This window comes from Corapipo altera, unplaced genomic scaffold (genome assembly GCF_003945725.1).
Source record: "Corapipo altera isolate COAL_440 unplaced genomic scaffold, ASM394572v1 0, whole genome shotgun sequence".
Classification (NCBI taxonomy): Eukaryota; Metazoa; Chordata; class Aves; order Passeriformes; family Pipridae; genus Corapipo; species Corapipo altera.
Genome location: NW_020884872.1, coordinates 44,744,528 through 44,757,230, shown reverse-complemented (window position 1 = coordinate 44,757,230; position 12,703 = coordinate 44,744,528). Strand labels below are relative to the sequence as shown.

The window sequence follows — 12,703 nt, the reverse complement described above, 5'->3', positions numbered from 1 at the left end:
CGTGTGTGAGTGTGAGTGTGTGTGAGAGTGTGTGTGTGTGTGTGTGGCGCGTGTGCGCGCGTGTGCGCGCGCCCCTGTGCGAGCGCTGTGTCTCGGCGCCGCCTGCGCGCGGGGGGAGCCCGCTCCGCTCCGCTCCGCACCCACCGCCCCGGCCGCCGCCGCACCGACACCGACACCGCCGCCGCGCCGCGGGGAGGCTTCTTCATGGGCTGCCACCATGCTTGGGCCCTGGAGATTTCGGGCGAAGTAAGTACCGGGGTCGACTTTTCTCTCGCTCCCTTTTCCCTCTTCTCTTCCTCCCTTCCTCGTCCCCCCCCCCCTCCCCCCCCCCGTCTTTTCTTCCTGTTGCTTTCCCCCCCCCCCTCCCCCCCCCCCCCCCCCCCCCCCCCCCCCTAAATCCATGTCTCCCAACTCGGGGTGCTGCTCAGTTGGGTGGCAGTGTCCGGCTGGGGCTGCTGGCTCGCTGCTGCTGTCGGCGGTACTGAAAGCTGCCTCCAGCCGGATATGCAGTGCGGTAAGCTAAGGGTTGAACTCTTCGGGGAAAAAAACCCACACACGCAAGAAAAATCCCGATGCAACCCCTTTTCTCTTCTCCCCTCCCCCCCGCCGCTCCCCCCCCCCCACTGCCCCCCCCCCCCGCAACCGGCCGACCGTCCTGGTCCACTCTTTTTCCTCTCCCCCCCCCCCCCCCCCCCCTTCTCAATCTGAACCTCTGTAGGGAGCTGGCGAACAGCAGCACACAGTCACCACAGAGGGGTTTCCAGGGCGGGATTGCAACCTTGCATATAGCCAGCTACAACTTTATTCTTTTTACCTCTCACCCCGCCCCACCTTTTTTTTAATTTTTGTGAGAGAAAGGCAGAAAGGAAGAGGGAAGGAAAATTGTATTTGCCTCCTTTTCTAACAATAATTGAATTAAAGTTGTAAAATGCCTGGGAGTTTAACACTGACCGGGCAGGTTTTCAATGGCTTGTCTTTTTTTTTTTCTTTTCTACGAAGAACTGTTGGTTAATGGATGAGTGGATCTGATCAAACTGAGAAAGAATATGCTAGATACATGCCTTTGAGTAACATTTCTGCTGCCTTTATGCAATGAAGCCTTTTTGCTTTGAGTAATTCTGATCCAGTTGACGTCTGGTCAGAATTAGAGAGAGATTCACCGAGACTTCCGATTTCTTGCTGCATGACTGCCTTTGCTGCAAGTGCTAGATTTGCAGCCGTGAACCTGATGCCACAGGAGATGTCTTGCAGTACTGAGACCTCTCATTTTTTAGGATACCTTCCTCCAAACCAGAGTTGTGTCATAAGGATTGGAGCTCTGAGGTGAACATTAGAAAATGCAAGCCTCCTCCAAGATCCCAGTATTTAAGCCTGATGATTTATTAGTCTTCCCTTACCAACACACAAAATGCATCTATTTTCCCCGTTCATATTGCTTTTAGACTAGTAGAAGAAAGCCACAAGGAGTCAGAAAGACTGCAAAAAGAAAAGGAAAGCATTTCCTTCCAGCTAGGTGAAATTCAGGCATTAAATTACTGACGTAGGTCAATGGTAGGATTTCCCTTCCACCCTCCTTGGCTTTTAATCAGCCTGGGTGTCTTCTCCCCTAAAGGATAAAGAGTACTGACAGCCATTGCTGCTTATAATCAGTAACTCTGATGCTTGGAGTGTTGGCAATGAGATATTTTCACCAGACCTATTTAGATCTCTCCACTTCTACCAGGCTAGTTTTGCAGAACATTGGGAATAAGCGTTATGTCAGATATGGATGAGACTCCGAAGATGATCTGCATGTTTTACATTTTTCACAAATTTTGGGTGAGTGGTTAAAATATTTCTTTTAAGAGTGTGTGTGTGTGTGTGTGTGTGTATGTGAGAGAGAACTGAAGACTTCTGCTTGAAATGAGCTCTGTTACATTGTGTATAACTTGAGGGGGGATCAAAAATCAGTTAAAATTATTTGCTTGTGTAAAGATACAAAATTTCTCTAATTGAAGAGAGCTGTTGAGTGCACTGAAGTAGGAGGTTAATGTATTTAATCTCATTACAGAAGAATTCCTCCACAGAAGTCATCTGGGGGTGAGAGAGTGTGTGTGTGTGTGTGCATATCTGTGTGGGTGAGTGTGTGCTTTGTAAATGTATAGCTAGGAGTAAAAAACCCAACATAAAAGAGTTTTAAGAAATGTGTGATGGGGAGAATGTGTCAGTATTCTCTCTGTTGAATTCAGCTGCCGTTTTCAGCACTGAATATTTTTCTTTGGATTCCTACCATGGTATTTCCACCAACGGTTAAAAATCAAGGTAGAAGGAGGGGAAGACCTTGGTGCGCTGTTCACTGGGGAGGTTCTGAAGGGAAGGGGGAGCTGGGTGATAGAGGAGGTGGGAAACCTCGTAAAATGGTGTTTCTTTTCTCTTAAATTAGAAATGTGAAACTGAACTGACAGCCATTTTATGTATATTTATGGGGCTGGTCATGAAAAAGATCCAAGGAAGCATTGAAATGCACCCCACACAAACAGAACCAGAACAATTCCTACTGTGACCTCACCGTTTTAAACACCGCAGGCATTTGACTCGCTAGGAGTTGCCTATCAACCCTTTAATCAATGCATGTCATCCAGTTTTTGAAAGTATGGGAATTAGAAGTGACAGGAGGTTTGGTTTTTTTGTTGATTAACAATCCATTCTCTACCCTAATGAAGACATACATAAACTTTATTTCCATTTTAAATTTTACAGGGCTGTACTATTATGGTACTTTCTTTTTTTCTCCTTATCCTTACAGGAAATAAAATGTATGCTTGCTGCTCTACAGTAACTTTGGAACAGGACCTCAACAAAAAAATGCATATCTGGATGCTGCAGACGATCGCGTTTGCTTTAACATCGCTAGTCCTTTCGTGGGCAGAAAGCATCGAGTATTATGGGGAAATCTGTGATAATGCATGTCCTTGTGAGGAGAAGGACAGCATCTTAACAGTGAGCTGTGAAAACAGAGGGATCATCAGCCTTTTTGAGATCAGTCCACCAAGGTTCCCTGTCTACCACCTCTTGTTGTCTGGGAACCTTTTGAACAGGCTGTACCCAAACCAGTTTGTCAATTACACCGGGGCTTCAATTTTGCATCTGGGGAGCAATGACATACAAGACATTGAAACTGGGGCCTTTCATGGTCTGAGAGGTTTAAGGAGGCTGCACTTGAACAATAACAAGTTGGAACTTCTACGGGATGACACTTTCCTTGGGCTAGAGAGTTTGGAATACCTACAGGTCGACTATAATTATATTAGCATCATTGAACCCAATGCCTTCAGCAAACTGCATTTGCTGCAGGTGCTGATTCTCAATGATAACCTCCTCTCCAGTTTGCCCAACAACCTTTTCCGTTTTGTGCCCTTAACTCACCTGGACCTGAGGGGTAACCGGCTGAAGCTGTTGCCCTATATGGGCCTCTTGCAGCACATGGATAAAGTGGTGGAGCTGCAGCTGGAGGAAAACCCCTGGAATTGCTCTTGTGAGTTGATTGCTCTAAAGGATTGGCTGGACAGTATCTCATACTCTGCTCTGGTGGGAGATGTAGTTTGCGAGACCCCTTTCCGCTTACATGGTCGAGACTTGGATGAAGTCTCCAAGCAGGAGCTTTGCCCCAGGAGGCTCATCTCTGATTATGAAATGAGACCTCAGACACCACTGAGCACCACAGGGTATTTCCACACAACCCCAGCCTCGGTCAACTCCGTGGCTACTTCTTCTTCAGCTGTTTACAAATCTCCCTTGAAGCCCCCCAAAGGGACCCGCCAACCCAACAAGCCAAGGGTGCGCCCCACCTCCCGCTTGCCCTCAAAAGACTTGGGATACAGCAACTATGGCCCCAGCATTGCCTACCAGACCAAATCCCCGGTGCCTTTGGAGTGCCCCACTGCCTGCACTTGCAACTTGCAGATTTCTGACCTGGGCCTAAATGTCAATTGTCAGGAGAGGAAGATTGAGAGCATTTCTGAACTGCAGCCCAAACCCTATAATCCTAAGAAGATGTATCTGACGGAAAACTACATTGCACTGGTCCGCAGGGCAGATTTTGTGGATGCCACCGGGCTGGATTTGCTACATCTGGGCAATAATCGGATCTCGGTCATTCAGGACCGGGCTTTTGGGGATTTAACTAATTTGCGAAGGCTGTACCTGAATGGGAACCGGCTCGAGCGGCTGAGCCCAGAGCTGTTCTATGGGCTGCAAAGCCTGCAGTACCTCTTCCTGCAGTACAATGTCATCCGGGAGATAGAGGCAGGCACCTTTGAATCTGTCCCCAACCTTCAGCTCTTGTTTTTGAACAACAATCTGCTGAGGTCTTTGCCAGGGAACATTTTTTCTGGTCTGTCTCTCTACAGGCTGAGCCTGCGGAGCAACCACTTCTCCTACCTGCCAGTGAGCGGGGTGCTGGACCAGCTGAAATCCCTGCTGCAGATCGACCTGCACGAGAACCCTTGGGACTGCACCTGCGACGTGGTGGGCATGAAGCTGTGGCTGGAGCAGCTCAACACCGGTGTCCTGGTGGACCAGGTTATCTGCGAGTCCCCTAAGAAGTTTGCCCAGAGCGACATGCGGGCCGTCCGGGCGGAGCTGCTGTGCCCCGACTACTCGGATATCGTCGTCTCCACGCCCACGCCGTCCCCGGGCCAGCTGCCGGCCAGGACCACCCCCTCCTCCTCCACCGTGCGCCTCAATGGCACGGCGGCGGCGGGCGGCTCCGCGCCCGCGGGCGGCGCCGGCGGCGGCACCTCCTCTGTGCCGCTCTCGGTGCTGATCCTCAGCCTGCTGCTGGTCTTCATCATGTCCGTCTTCGTGGCGGCCGGGCTCTTCGTCCTGGTGATGAAGCGGCGCAAGAAGGGCCAGGGTGACCACGCCAGCGCCAACAACTCCGACGTGAGCTCCTTCAACATGCAGTACAGCGTCTACAGCGGCGGCCACCACCACCATCACCACCCCCACCTGCAGCAGCACCCGCCCCACCGCGGCGGCGGGGGCGGCGGTGGCGGGGGCGCGGCGCTGCCCAAGGTGAAGACCCCCGCCGGCCACGTCTACGAGTACATCCCGCACCCCCTGGGCCACATGTGCAAAAACCCCATCTACCGCTCCCGGGAGGGCAATTCGGGCGAGGATTACAAAGACCTTCACGAGCTCAAGGTCACCTACAGCAGCCACCCCCTGTCGCCCGGGGGGGGCGCGCCGCCGCCCCCACCGCCCCCTCCGCCGCCGGCGCCCGGCGGGGAGGACGCGCCCGGGCGCAGCCCCGCGTACAGCGTGAGCACCATCGAGCCGCGGGAGGAGCTGCTCTCCCCAGTGCAAGACGCCGATCGCTTTTACAGGGGCATTTTGGAACCCGACAAACACTCCTCCTCCACGCTGGGCACTCCCGGCTCCACCCTCCCCGACTACCCCAAGCTCCCTGCCGCCTACACCTACTCCCCTAATTATGACCTTAGGCGTGCCCACCAGTACTTGCACCCGGGGCCGGGGGACAGTAGGCTCCGGGAGACGGTGCTCTACAGCCCCCCGAGTACTGTCTATGTAGAGCCCAACAGGAACGAGTACCTGGAGCTAAAAGCAAAACTAAACGCAGAGCCGGACTACCTCGAAGTGCTGGAAAAACAGACCACATTCAGCCAGTTCTGAGAAACAGCCTCCCTCCCCGTCCCCTCGGCAGTCTCAGCAGCTCCTTCTCTAGAGTATTTGTATTTAACAACCACACGCAAAACAAAGAAACGTAAATGCTGACCTCCCACCTCGCCCCCCTTCTTTTTTCCCCCTTTAATGCATTTTATTGTAGGGTGAAGTGCCTTGGCACAGGACTTTTCAGCTTCGGGGAATGATTCTGAAAGGGTGTGCTGTTCAGTTTAGTTTGTTCTTTTTTCTTTTACTGTATTTGGAAGTCAGAAACCACCTGCTTTGTAAAATGGGCACAACACTGGTGTTGTGCGGGTGTCCATGTGTGCTTGGGGAAGGTGGCAGGAGGTTCCTGTCAGGTCATGTTCAGGTCACAAGTACAAAAGTCACTATTACTATTTTTTTATTATTATTTTTATTTTTTTTTAACACATTGGGTTTCTTTCTGGTTGAAGAGTACAGCGCACATTTTCCCCTTTTAGCCATGAGTGAGTCTAAATGGCTTTTTTGGAGAGATTAGCACACCTCGACTTTAATACAAGGTTTCCTTTTTTTAAGGATGTGTTTGTATACTTTCTGGACTTTTGAATTCAAAAATAATTATGATCTTTAAAAGGATCGCTGTAGATGTGGACAAATCATTAAAGAGTGCAGAGATATATGATCCATAACTGGTTAGTGAAAATAATTTATTGATGAAATATAAAAAAATATTTTATTGTAGCACCTATTTTTATATGCACATTAGCATTTCTCTTTCCTTCACTATTTTAGGGCCTAATCCTACAAATTCTTAACTCACTTCAGTGTCTCTACTTGTGAAAGAAGTCCCAGCTTAGGCCTTCATCCTGCAGGCACTTAAGCACATGAACTACTTTACCAATGAGTGTAGTTTTCTAGACTCACTCATTGAGCAAAGTTAGTCAAAAGCTGAAAAAATTAGGATAGAGGAGGCAGAACTATTCTTACAAGTAAAACTACTGGAATGTTTCAGTGTTTTTGTTTGTTTGTTTGTTTTAAATTCAGGACGAGGTCCAAAGTCTCTGTATTCCTTTAAAGTATTGCACTACACTGAGAGCTTTTTTCCAAATATGATGTAGAATCAAAAGGACCTTTTAAATCATTAGATATAATACCAGTTATGACCAAATCTTAACAGACAATCTAAGATGTGAAATCCGATCACAATAGAAAAAAATCACATTTCTATTTGAGAATATACCTTTTAGCAAGCTCCTGCTTAGGAGTCTGGTTGGGCAAACTAGTGAGGGATATGTAGAAGGCATTCATTTTATCAGGAAAAAAAAAGTGTTTCATTTCTGATTTGTCAGTTTCAATTCTTTTTTCATTTTTGCTTTTGTATTAGTTAACCAAAATATAATGATTTTGCAACTGTTGTAGCCAGTTTCTGATTGTTTAGTCAAGTACAATTGCACTTGTACAGATCCACATGTTTACTGGCATCCTGAAAGACCAAATGGTGGACTGTACACGTCTATATAAAATGTCTTTCCCCTTTGGGCAGCAAGCAATGGCAAGGATATTCATAAACACAGCATCACTGTAAGAGGGGACAACTGATATGTATCCCAGCACATGTGATTTTTTAATAGTTTCTGAATAAACACTTGGTAAATATTTCAAATGTAAGATCCTGAAGTAATGAGTATTTGAACTTTAAAATTTCTTGCCAAAATAATCTGGTTTTACATTGGATTCTCTTTACTAGCAATTGTGGCTCATCAAAAAGATTTAATGTTTCTAGGTAAAACATAATGTGTTCTCTGTTTTCAAAATATGGCGTGGTAATTACCGGCGTACATAACATGGGTCAGAAAGCAACATAGGGACATGTGATTCAACAACATATTGAATAGGATAGCTTTATATTTACATTTTGTCTCCTTATTGAAGTGTTCTTTAATATGTGGAATAGGGTAAGTCATATTTCACGTGGGTTTTTTCCCTTCATTAGGTTATTATATATTATATTGTTTGCAGAGTTGTTCCCTAGTAAATCTTTTATTGCAAAAGGGCTCTGTTCAATTCTGCTTTTCTTACCCATGTACAATCTGTCACTTTCTACAAAAACAAAGCTATATAACTGGTCTGTTGGAATTCAAGATAAATGTTTTCTTGGCATGTGTTCTCTCTATGCCACCCACATTGAGCAAAAGCAAAAAAAAAAAAAAAAGAAGAAAAACCAACCAGCAAGCATGACTGTATTTAGTTTGGACAGTTTAGTACGTGGAGTGTTATTTCAGTTTGAAACACAGAGATGAGGAGTGTTCTTTTGTCACAAGAGACACAACACATGGCTATTCTGTTCACTGCTCGCCGTCTCCTGCAGACTTCCCTATTAACACTAGTGAGAGATGTGTGTGTTCCTGCCTGAGGTGCAGTTTTGGAGCCCTAATTTTGAATTACTGCCTTTATAACTATTGCTGAAACCAGTGGTCTGGTTCTCCCATTTAAACTCAGTAGAGGCACACTGTTGTTAAATGGGTATTAAGCAAGAAAATTTTCAGCCTTGCTGACTTTGTCAGAGAGAAATTAACTCAGTAAGGATTGAATAAGTTCCTGCAAACTTTGTCTGTTCATGTGCATATATATGTTTTCTGTATGATTCTAAACTCATAAACATAAGTTTGCATAGGTGTCAATACAAACATAGGATTAGGTCCTTAATGTGAAAGGTACATTTTGCATGGCATGCTGCCACAAAGAGGCAGCATCCACAAATGAGTAAATGAGCAGGAATTACTTGATTTGTAATAGTTGACAGAAATGCCTTGGCATTCTGTTTATGCTTACATTCTGATGTTGCCTTTTCTGAGGTTGATATTACTGCTGCTTCCATGTGTTCCACATGCATTTAATAACTGGTAATGAAGAATTTTTCTAATCATCTACATTGCAATCAGAACAATTAATTTAAATTTTTTCAGCTTCCTATCTTCAGTAGAAAAAAAAAATTGTTGCTTCCGTTAATGGAGAAAAAAATTAAATTACATCAGTTACCTACAGAAAGTGCATTCCTGAAGATAAATCCTTAAAAAAGGATACAGAGTGAAAAATAATATTCTTTAGTCTGTTAACATCCTGAAGCATATCTGAAAGGGCTATTTGTGAATGAGGACTTCAATGGAAGTAGAAATTCCCACACACTGGCTACAATGATATATCCTATTTGGATAATTATTGAAAGAAGTAGACATAAGAAATAGGAAGGGAATAGACATAGACAAAGGTAGATATGCCTCTGATTTGAAAATAGGATAATTTGTTTGAAGAAAAAATGTTTCTGTAAGAATACGGTCTTTGTTTTGTTAGCAAGATCAGTGAAACCGTCTACATGATGATCTGCTCAGTTAGTGCTGACCAAAGGGGTAATACTGCAAGACAAAAAAATCCACACTATTTTGAGAATTCAGTATATTATTTTAGGTTGGTTATCAGACTGGTTTAGATTGGTAATTAGAGTGACTTTTCCGCTTTTTTCTTTATTTTTTGTCCTTTGACAAGTAATGTTGAGCATGCATGCTGAATCACTCATATGGCTTCACATTTTATTTCAAAAGTACATGCAATTCTGTGGTAAAAGAACAAAAAAAGGTAGAAGAGAATCCTGATTTCTCAGTGTAATTACTGGAAACAAAACATAAATTGTGATAATATAAAACATATATATTTATTAGGTAAAAGAAATATTTTTTACCTTTTTTTCCCATATCAAGCCAATTCAATGTCTTAAATACAAATAGTGAGTTTAGGAGTGAGAACTTTTTCCTTTCCTTTTCCTTTCCCTTCCCTTTCCCTCCCCTTCCCCTTCTTCTTCTTCTTCCCCCTTCCCTCCCCTCCCCTTTTCTTCAACTTAATCCCAGAAGATATACTCTGTAATTCCTAGACATTCTTATGCACTGCTTGAAACACCAGATTAAAAGTCTGATATAAATGCATCTTACACTTCTATAGTTCTAAAACCCAAATTTTTACATTTTTTTTTTATATTTACCATCCACTATTTTAATGGTCAGTTAAGGTTGTGAAAACATGTTCAATTGATTCTTTATACTGCAGTATTTAGTTTCTGAATGTTTTCCTGTGTTTTGGTTTTTTATGAAGTTTATATCTTAAGAGTATTCTTTTTAGGAAACAGATACAGTGGTACCTTTTTCACATAATAAGTTAATTATTAAAGTAATACAAAAATGGTAAAATATCATAAAAGTGAGCTTATGACCCATAGTAAACACATTTTAGAAAATATATCTGGAAAGGCAGGAATAGCTAATTGTAGTTGATTGAAAATATGAAGGCAAGATCCTGGTTCTGTAGGTTCTTTAGACCTCTGTTTAGCTGGAGCTAAAATGTCTGACCAGCATGTTGTTTCTTACAGAAACTTGAGAGTCTGTTTAATGCATATGGTTCCCTCTCAGGGGGCAGAGTCCATTAAAGCACTATATCCTGAAGGACAGGGTAAACAAGAGCTCCTTCGTTTTTAGAGGGCAGGTTCTTTATATTGCTCAGTGTCTCCAGGGAATCTGAATAGCCTTTCATTTGATTAAAGACTGGCATACTGAAATGCAGCGTCTCCAAACCAGAGAAGGAGGCGGAAATCTTTTGCTGTCTTATGCAGAACTGAGAACACTACTGATGGTACTGGCATTAAACAAGAAGAATGGGGAGAGAAGGGAGAGTGAATGGCAGACACAATTCCATAGCTGTCAACCTTCAAACAGTCTTCACATTTCTATTGATTATTTCATTGTAGGGAACTTGTACCTCCTCTCTGCAGCATCTACTTAACTCTGGAAAATGTAGGACCTGAAGCTAAGTAGTGACAAGAGGATGGAGGAGTTGATGAGTGAGGTGTTTCTGTGAGAGAAGACAGCAGGATAGCAGCCCTCTGAATGGGGCAGCCATATTATTTGTTTTTCCCAACCTTTCTAAGACGCTTTGCAATGTGCTCTGATGAAATAAGGACACATAGCTCTCCTTAAAGTTCATCAATACTGCCTTACAGATTTGTGATTATCCATCTGTCTGTAAATGCTATCCTAATATCACAAGTTTTTACAATAGTTTTTTTTCCCCTGTTCATTATTTAGCTACATTTCAGAGTAGCTAGCAGTATGATGATGCTCCAGAAATGCTAAGCACAGTTATGCTTTAGAATAATTGTTTATTCTTAAAACACTGAACAGAACAGTTAGGACACAAAAAAAGAGGCACATTTAGGTACTAGGAACAAGAGGCAGTTAATTGAATATCAAAGAAGCAAAGTGTAATGAAGTTTGTAATTAAATGGCTATCAAATTAACTATTTAACTTACAGCTAATGGGCCACATTTTGCTTCTTGTTGTGTAAGTACAAAACTGGATTCCATTGACTTAAGGAAGTTACAAAACATTTGCCTTGCTCTTGCAAGTTTGGCTTTTTGTCATTGAAATAAGCCATTTTCTTAGTATTTCTCTTTTGTAAAGTGAAAAATTCGAATACAGTAATGGTAAACATTTGTAGTTCTATGTACTTAAAAAATGAATCACATCTATTTCCAATCTGCTGACATATTAACTGAACATTGCTGTAATATAACACTGCAAAATTTATACTTGGACCCGCATTGTCCTGATTATATGGGAAGTCCATATAATCCACATGTATAGATGTGGTTCTTCAGAATGATGGACTTTATGAACCGACAGCATACCTCTATTTAATTCTGTGGACTTGGTCCTAAAACCTTGAATTAGATTAAATACCTATTAATAAAAATTATAACCTTTGTGGTGTTTTTGCCATGGAAGATGTAACTACTTTTACTGCGATTTTGCAGGCTTATATTTACAGTATTTTTAAATTTTGCAGTAAACTATAGACCATGTCAAACATAAATGATTTTTTCTGGTTGGATACATGATTACTATTGTATATCATGACATGGTTCTGGATGACCTTCCAAAAAGGTCTAGAGTGGGATAAGATAAAAAGTTGAAATAATATTTGTCTAGTTCAGTATTTCATGTAATAAAACATTTTCTTCTCATGATTTGAACAGTATATCTGATTATGTGAGCGTTAGATTATTGAAGCCTTCTGGTTATTTTGTACCAATACTGTGGCAAAAAGTTTACATTTGAGGAGAGGGTCAAACAATGAGATTGCTTTTGTCAGAGACATCATATCAACTTTATTCAGAAATGCTTAGAGTAAAAGTACTAAATTAGATTCTTAAAATAAAACTTGGGAGGTGACAATCTGGTACAGTTTTTGAATTTCTGAAAACAGTGTTTAATTACCAAGTAGATTATTATTTTAACCATCTGTATTTTTTACCATCTGTATTTTAAAAAAAGAAATATATATTTCTGTGTGTATATGTATGGAAGTGTATGTGTACATATATATAAGTATACAAATATATATGTATGCATACACTTATAGGTATCTATGTTTCTTTAATTAACATTGTTTTTAGTGTGATGTAAGAATATTTCCATGTGAGTTTTGAAAGCGTTTAGGTTTGTAATGAAACGAAAGTTCTTCGTATAGCATATGTAGCTTATAAAAGATATCCACGTAGTCACCAAAAAGTCAGTCTAGTCCTTCAATATTTCAGCTTTTCTAGTATAGTAATATAAATTTGGGGTTGGAGTTGCTAGGAGCAAAAGTTCAGCTCAAATACAGTTTGCAACTAGCTGAATATGCATTGAATATGCATTAATGTTCCTGTATTTTAAGCCTCTACCTTTTACATTTCATGTACCATCACATGACAAAACTGGCCTGAACTTGACCTTGCTGTAACTTCATTACCATAGCAATTATTTTGTCCAGTCAAATGCATAAATAGACACATACCAAATGTATTTATGAGTATGACAGCAGTTCTTACAAAGGTCTCACTATCAGATATCTGAATTTAGTTTTAAATTACTGAATTCATAACTGCGTTTAATTATGCAGTAATTACTACATGACAAAGATTTGTTCTCTTTCAAAATGTTGAACTTAGGTGAAATGACCAGGTTTTTA

At 42.3% G+C, this 12,703-nt stretch overlaps 1 protein-coding gene across 3 annotated transcripts; it reads left to right on the top strand.

The window, feature by feature from the left end:
• The first annotated feature begins 115 nt into the window (after positions 1-115).
• SLITRK5 (SLIT and NTRK like family member 5) lies at positions 116-11,717 on the top strand. 3 transcript variants are annotated; one of them, XM_027645846.1, is made up of 3 exons: positions 116-246; positions 1,724-1,818; positions 2,786-11,717. In XM_027645846.1, the coding sequence occupies exon 3, from the start codon at positions 2,794-2,796 to the stop codon at positions 5,671-5,673; it is 2,880 nt and encodes a 959-aa protein (XP_027501647.1). In that variant the 5' UTR covers positions 116-246; positions 1,724-1,818; positions 2,786-2,793; the 3' UTR covers positions 5,674-11,717. The 3 variants fall into 3 exon arrangements, with proteins under 3 accessions (XP_027501647.1, XP_027501666.1, XP_027501657.1); XM_027645856.1 differs by lacking the exon at positions 116-246 and adding an exon at positions 423-514; XM_027645865.1 differs by lacking the exon at positions 1,724-1,818.
• Positions 11,718-12,703: the final 986 nt, after the last annotated feature.

Bases quoted from the DNA above. Each gene is read 5' to 3' on its own strand.
- SLITRK5 (XM_027645865.1), top strand. From the start codon at position 2,794: ATGTATGCTTGCTGCTCTACAGTAACTTTGGAACAGGACCTCAACAAA.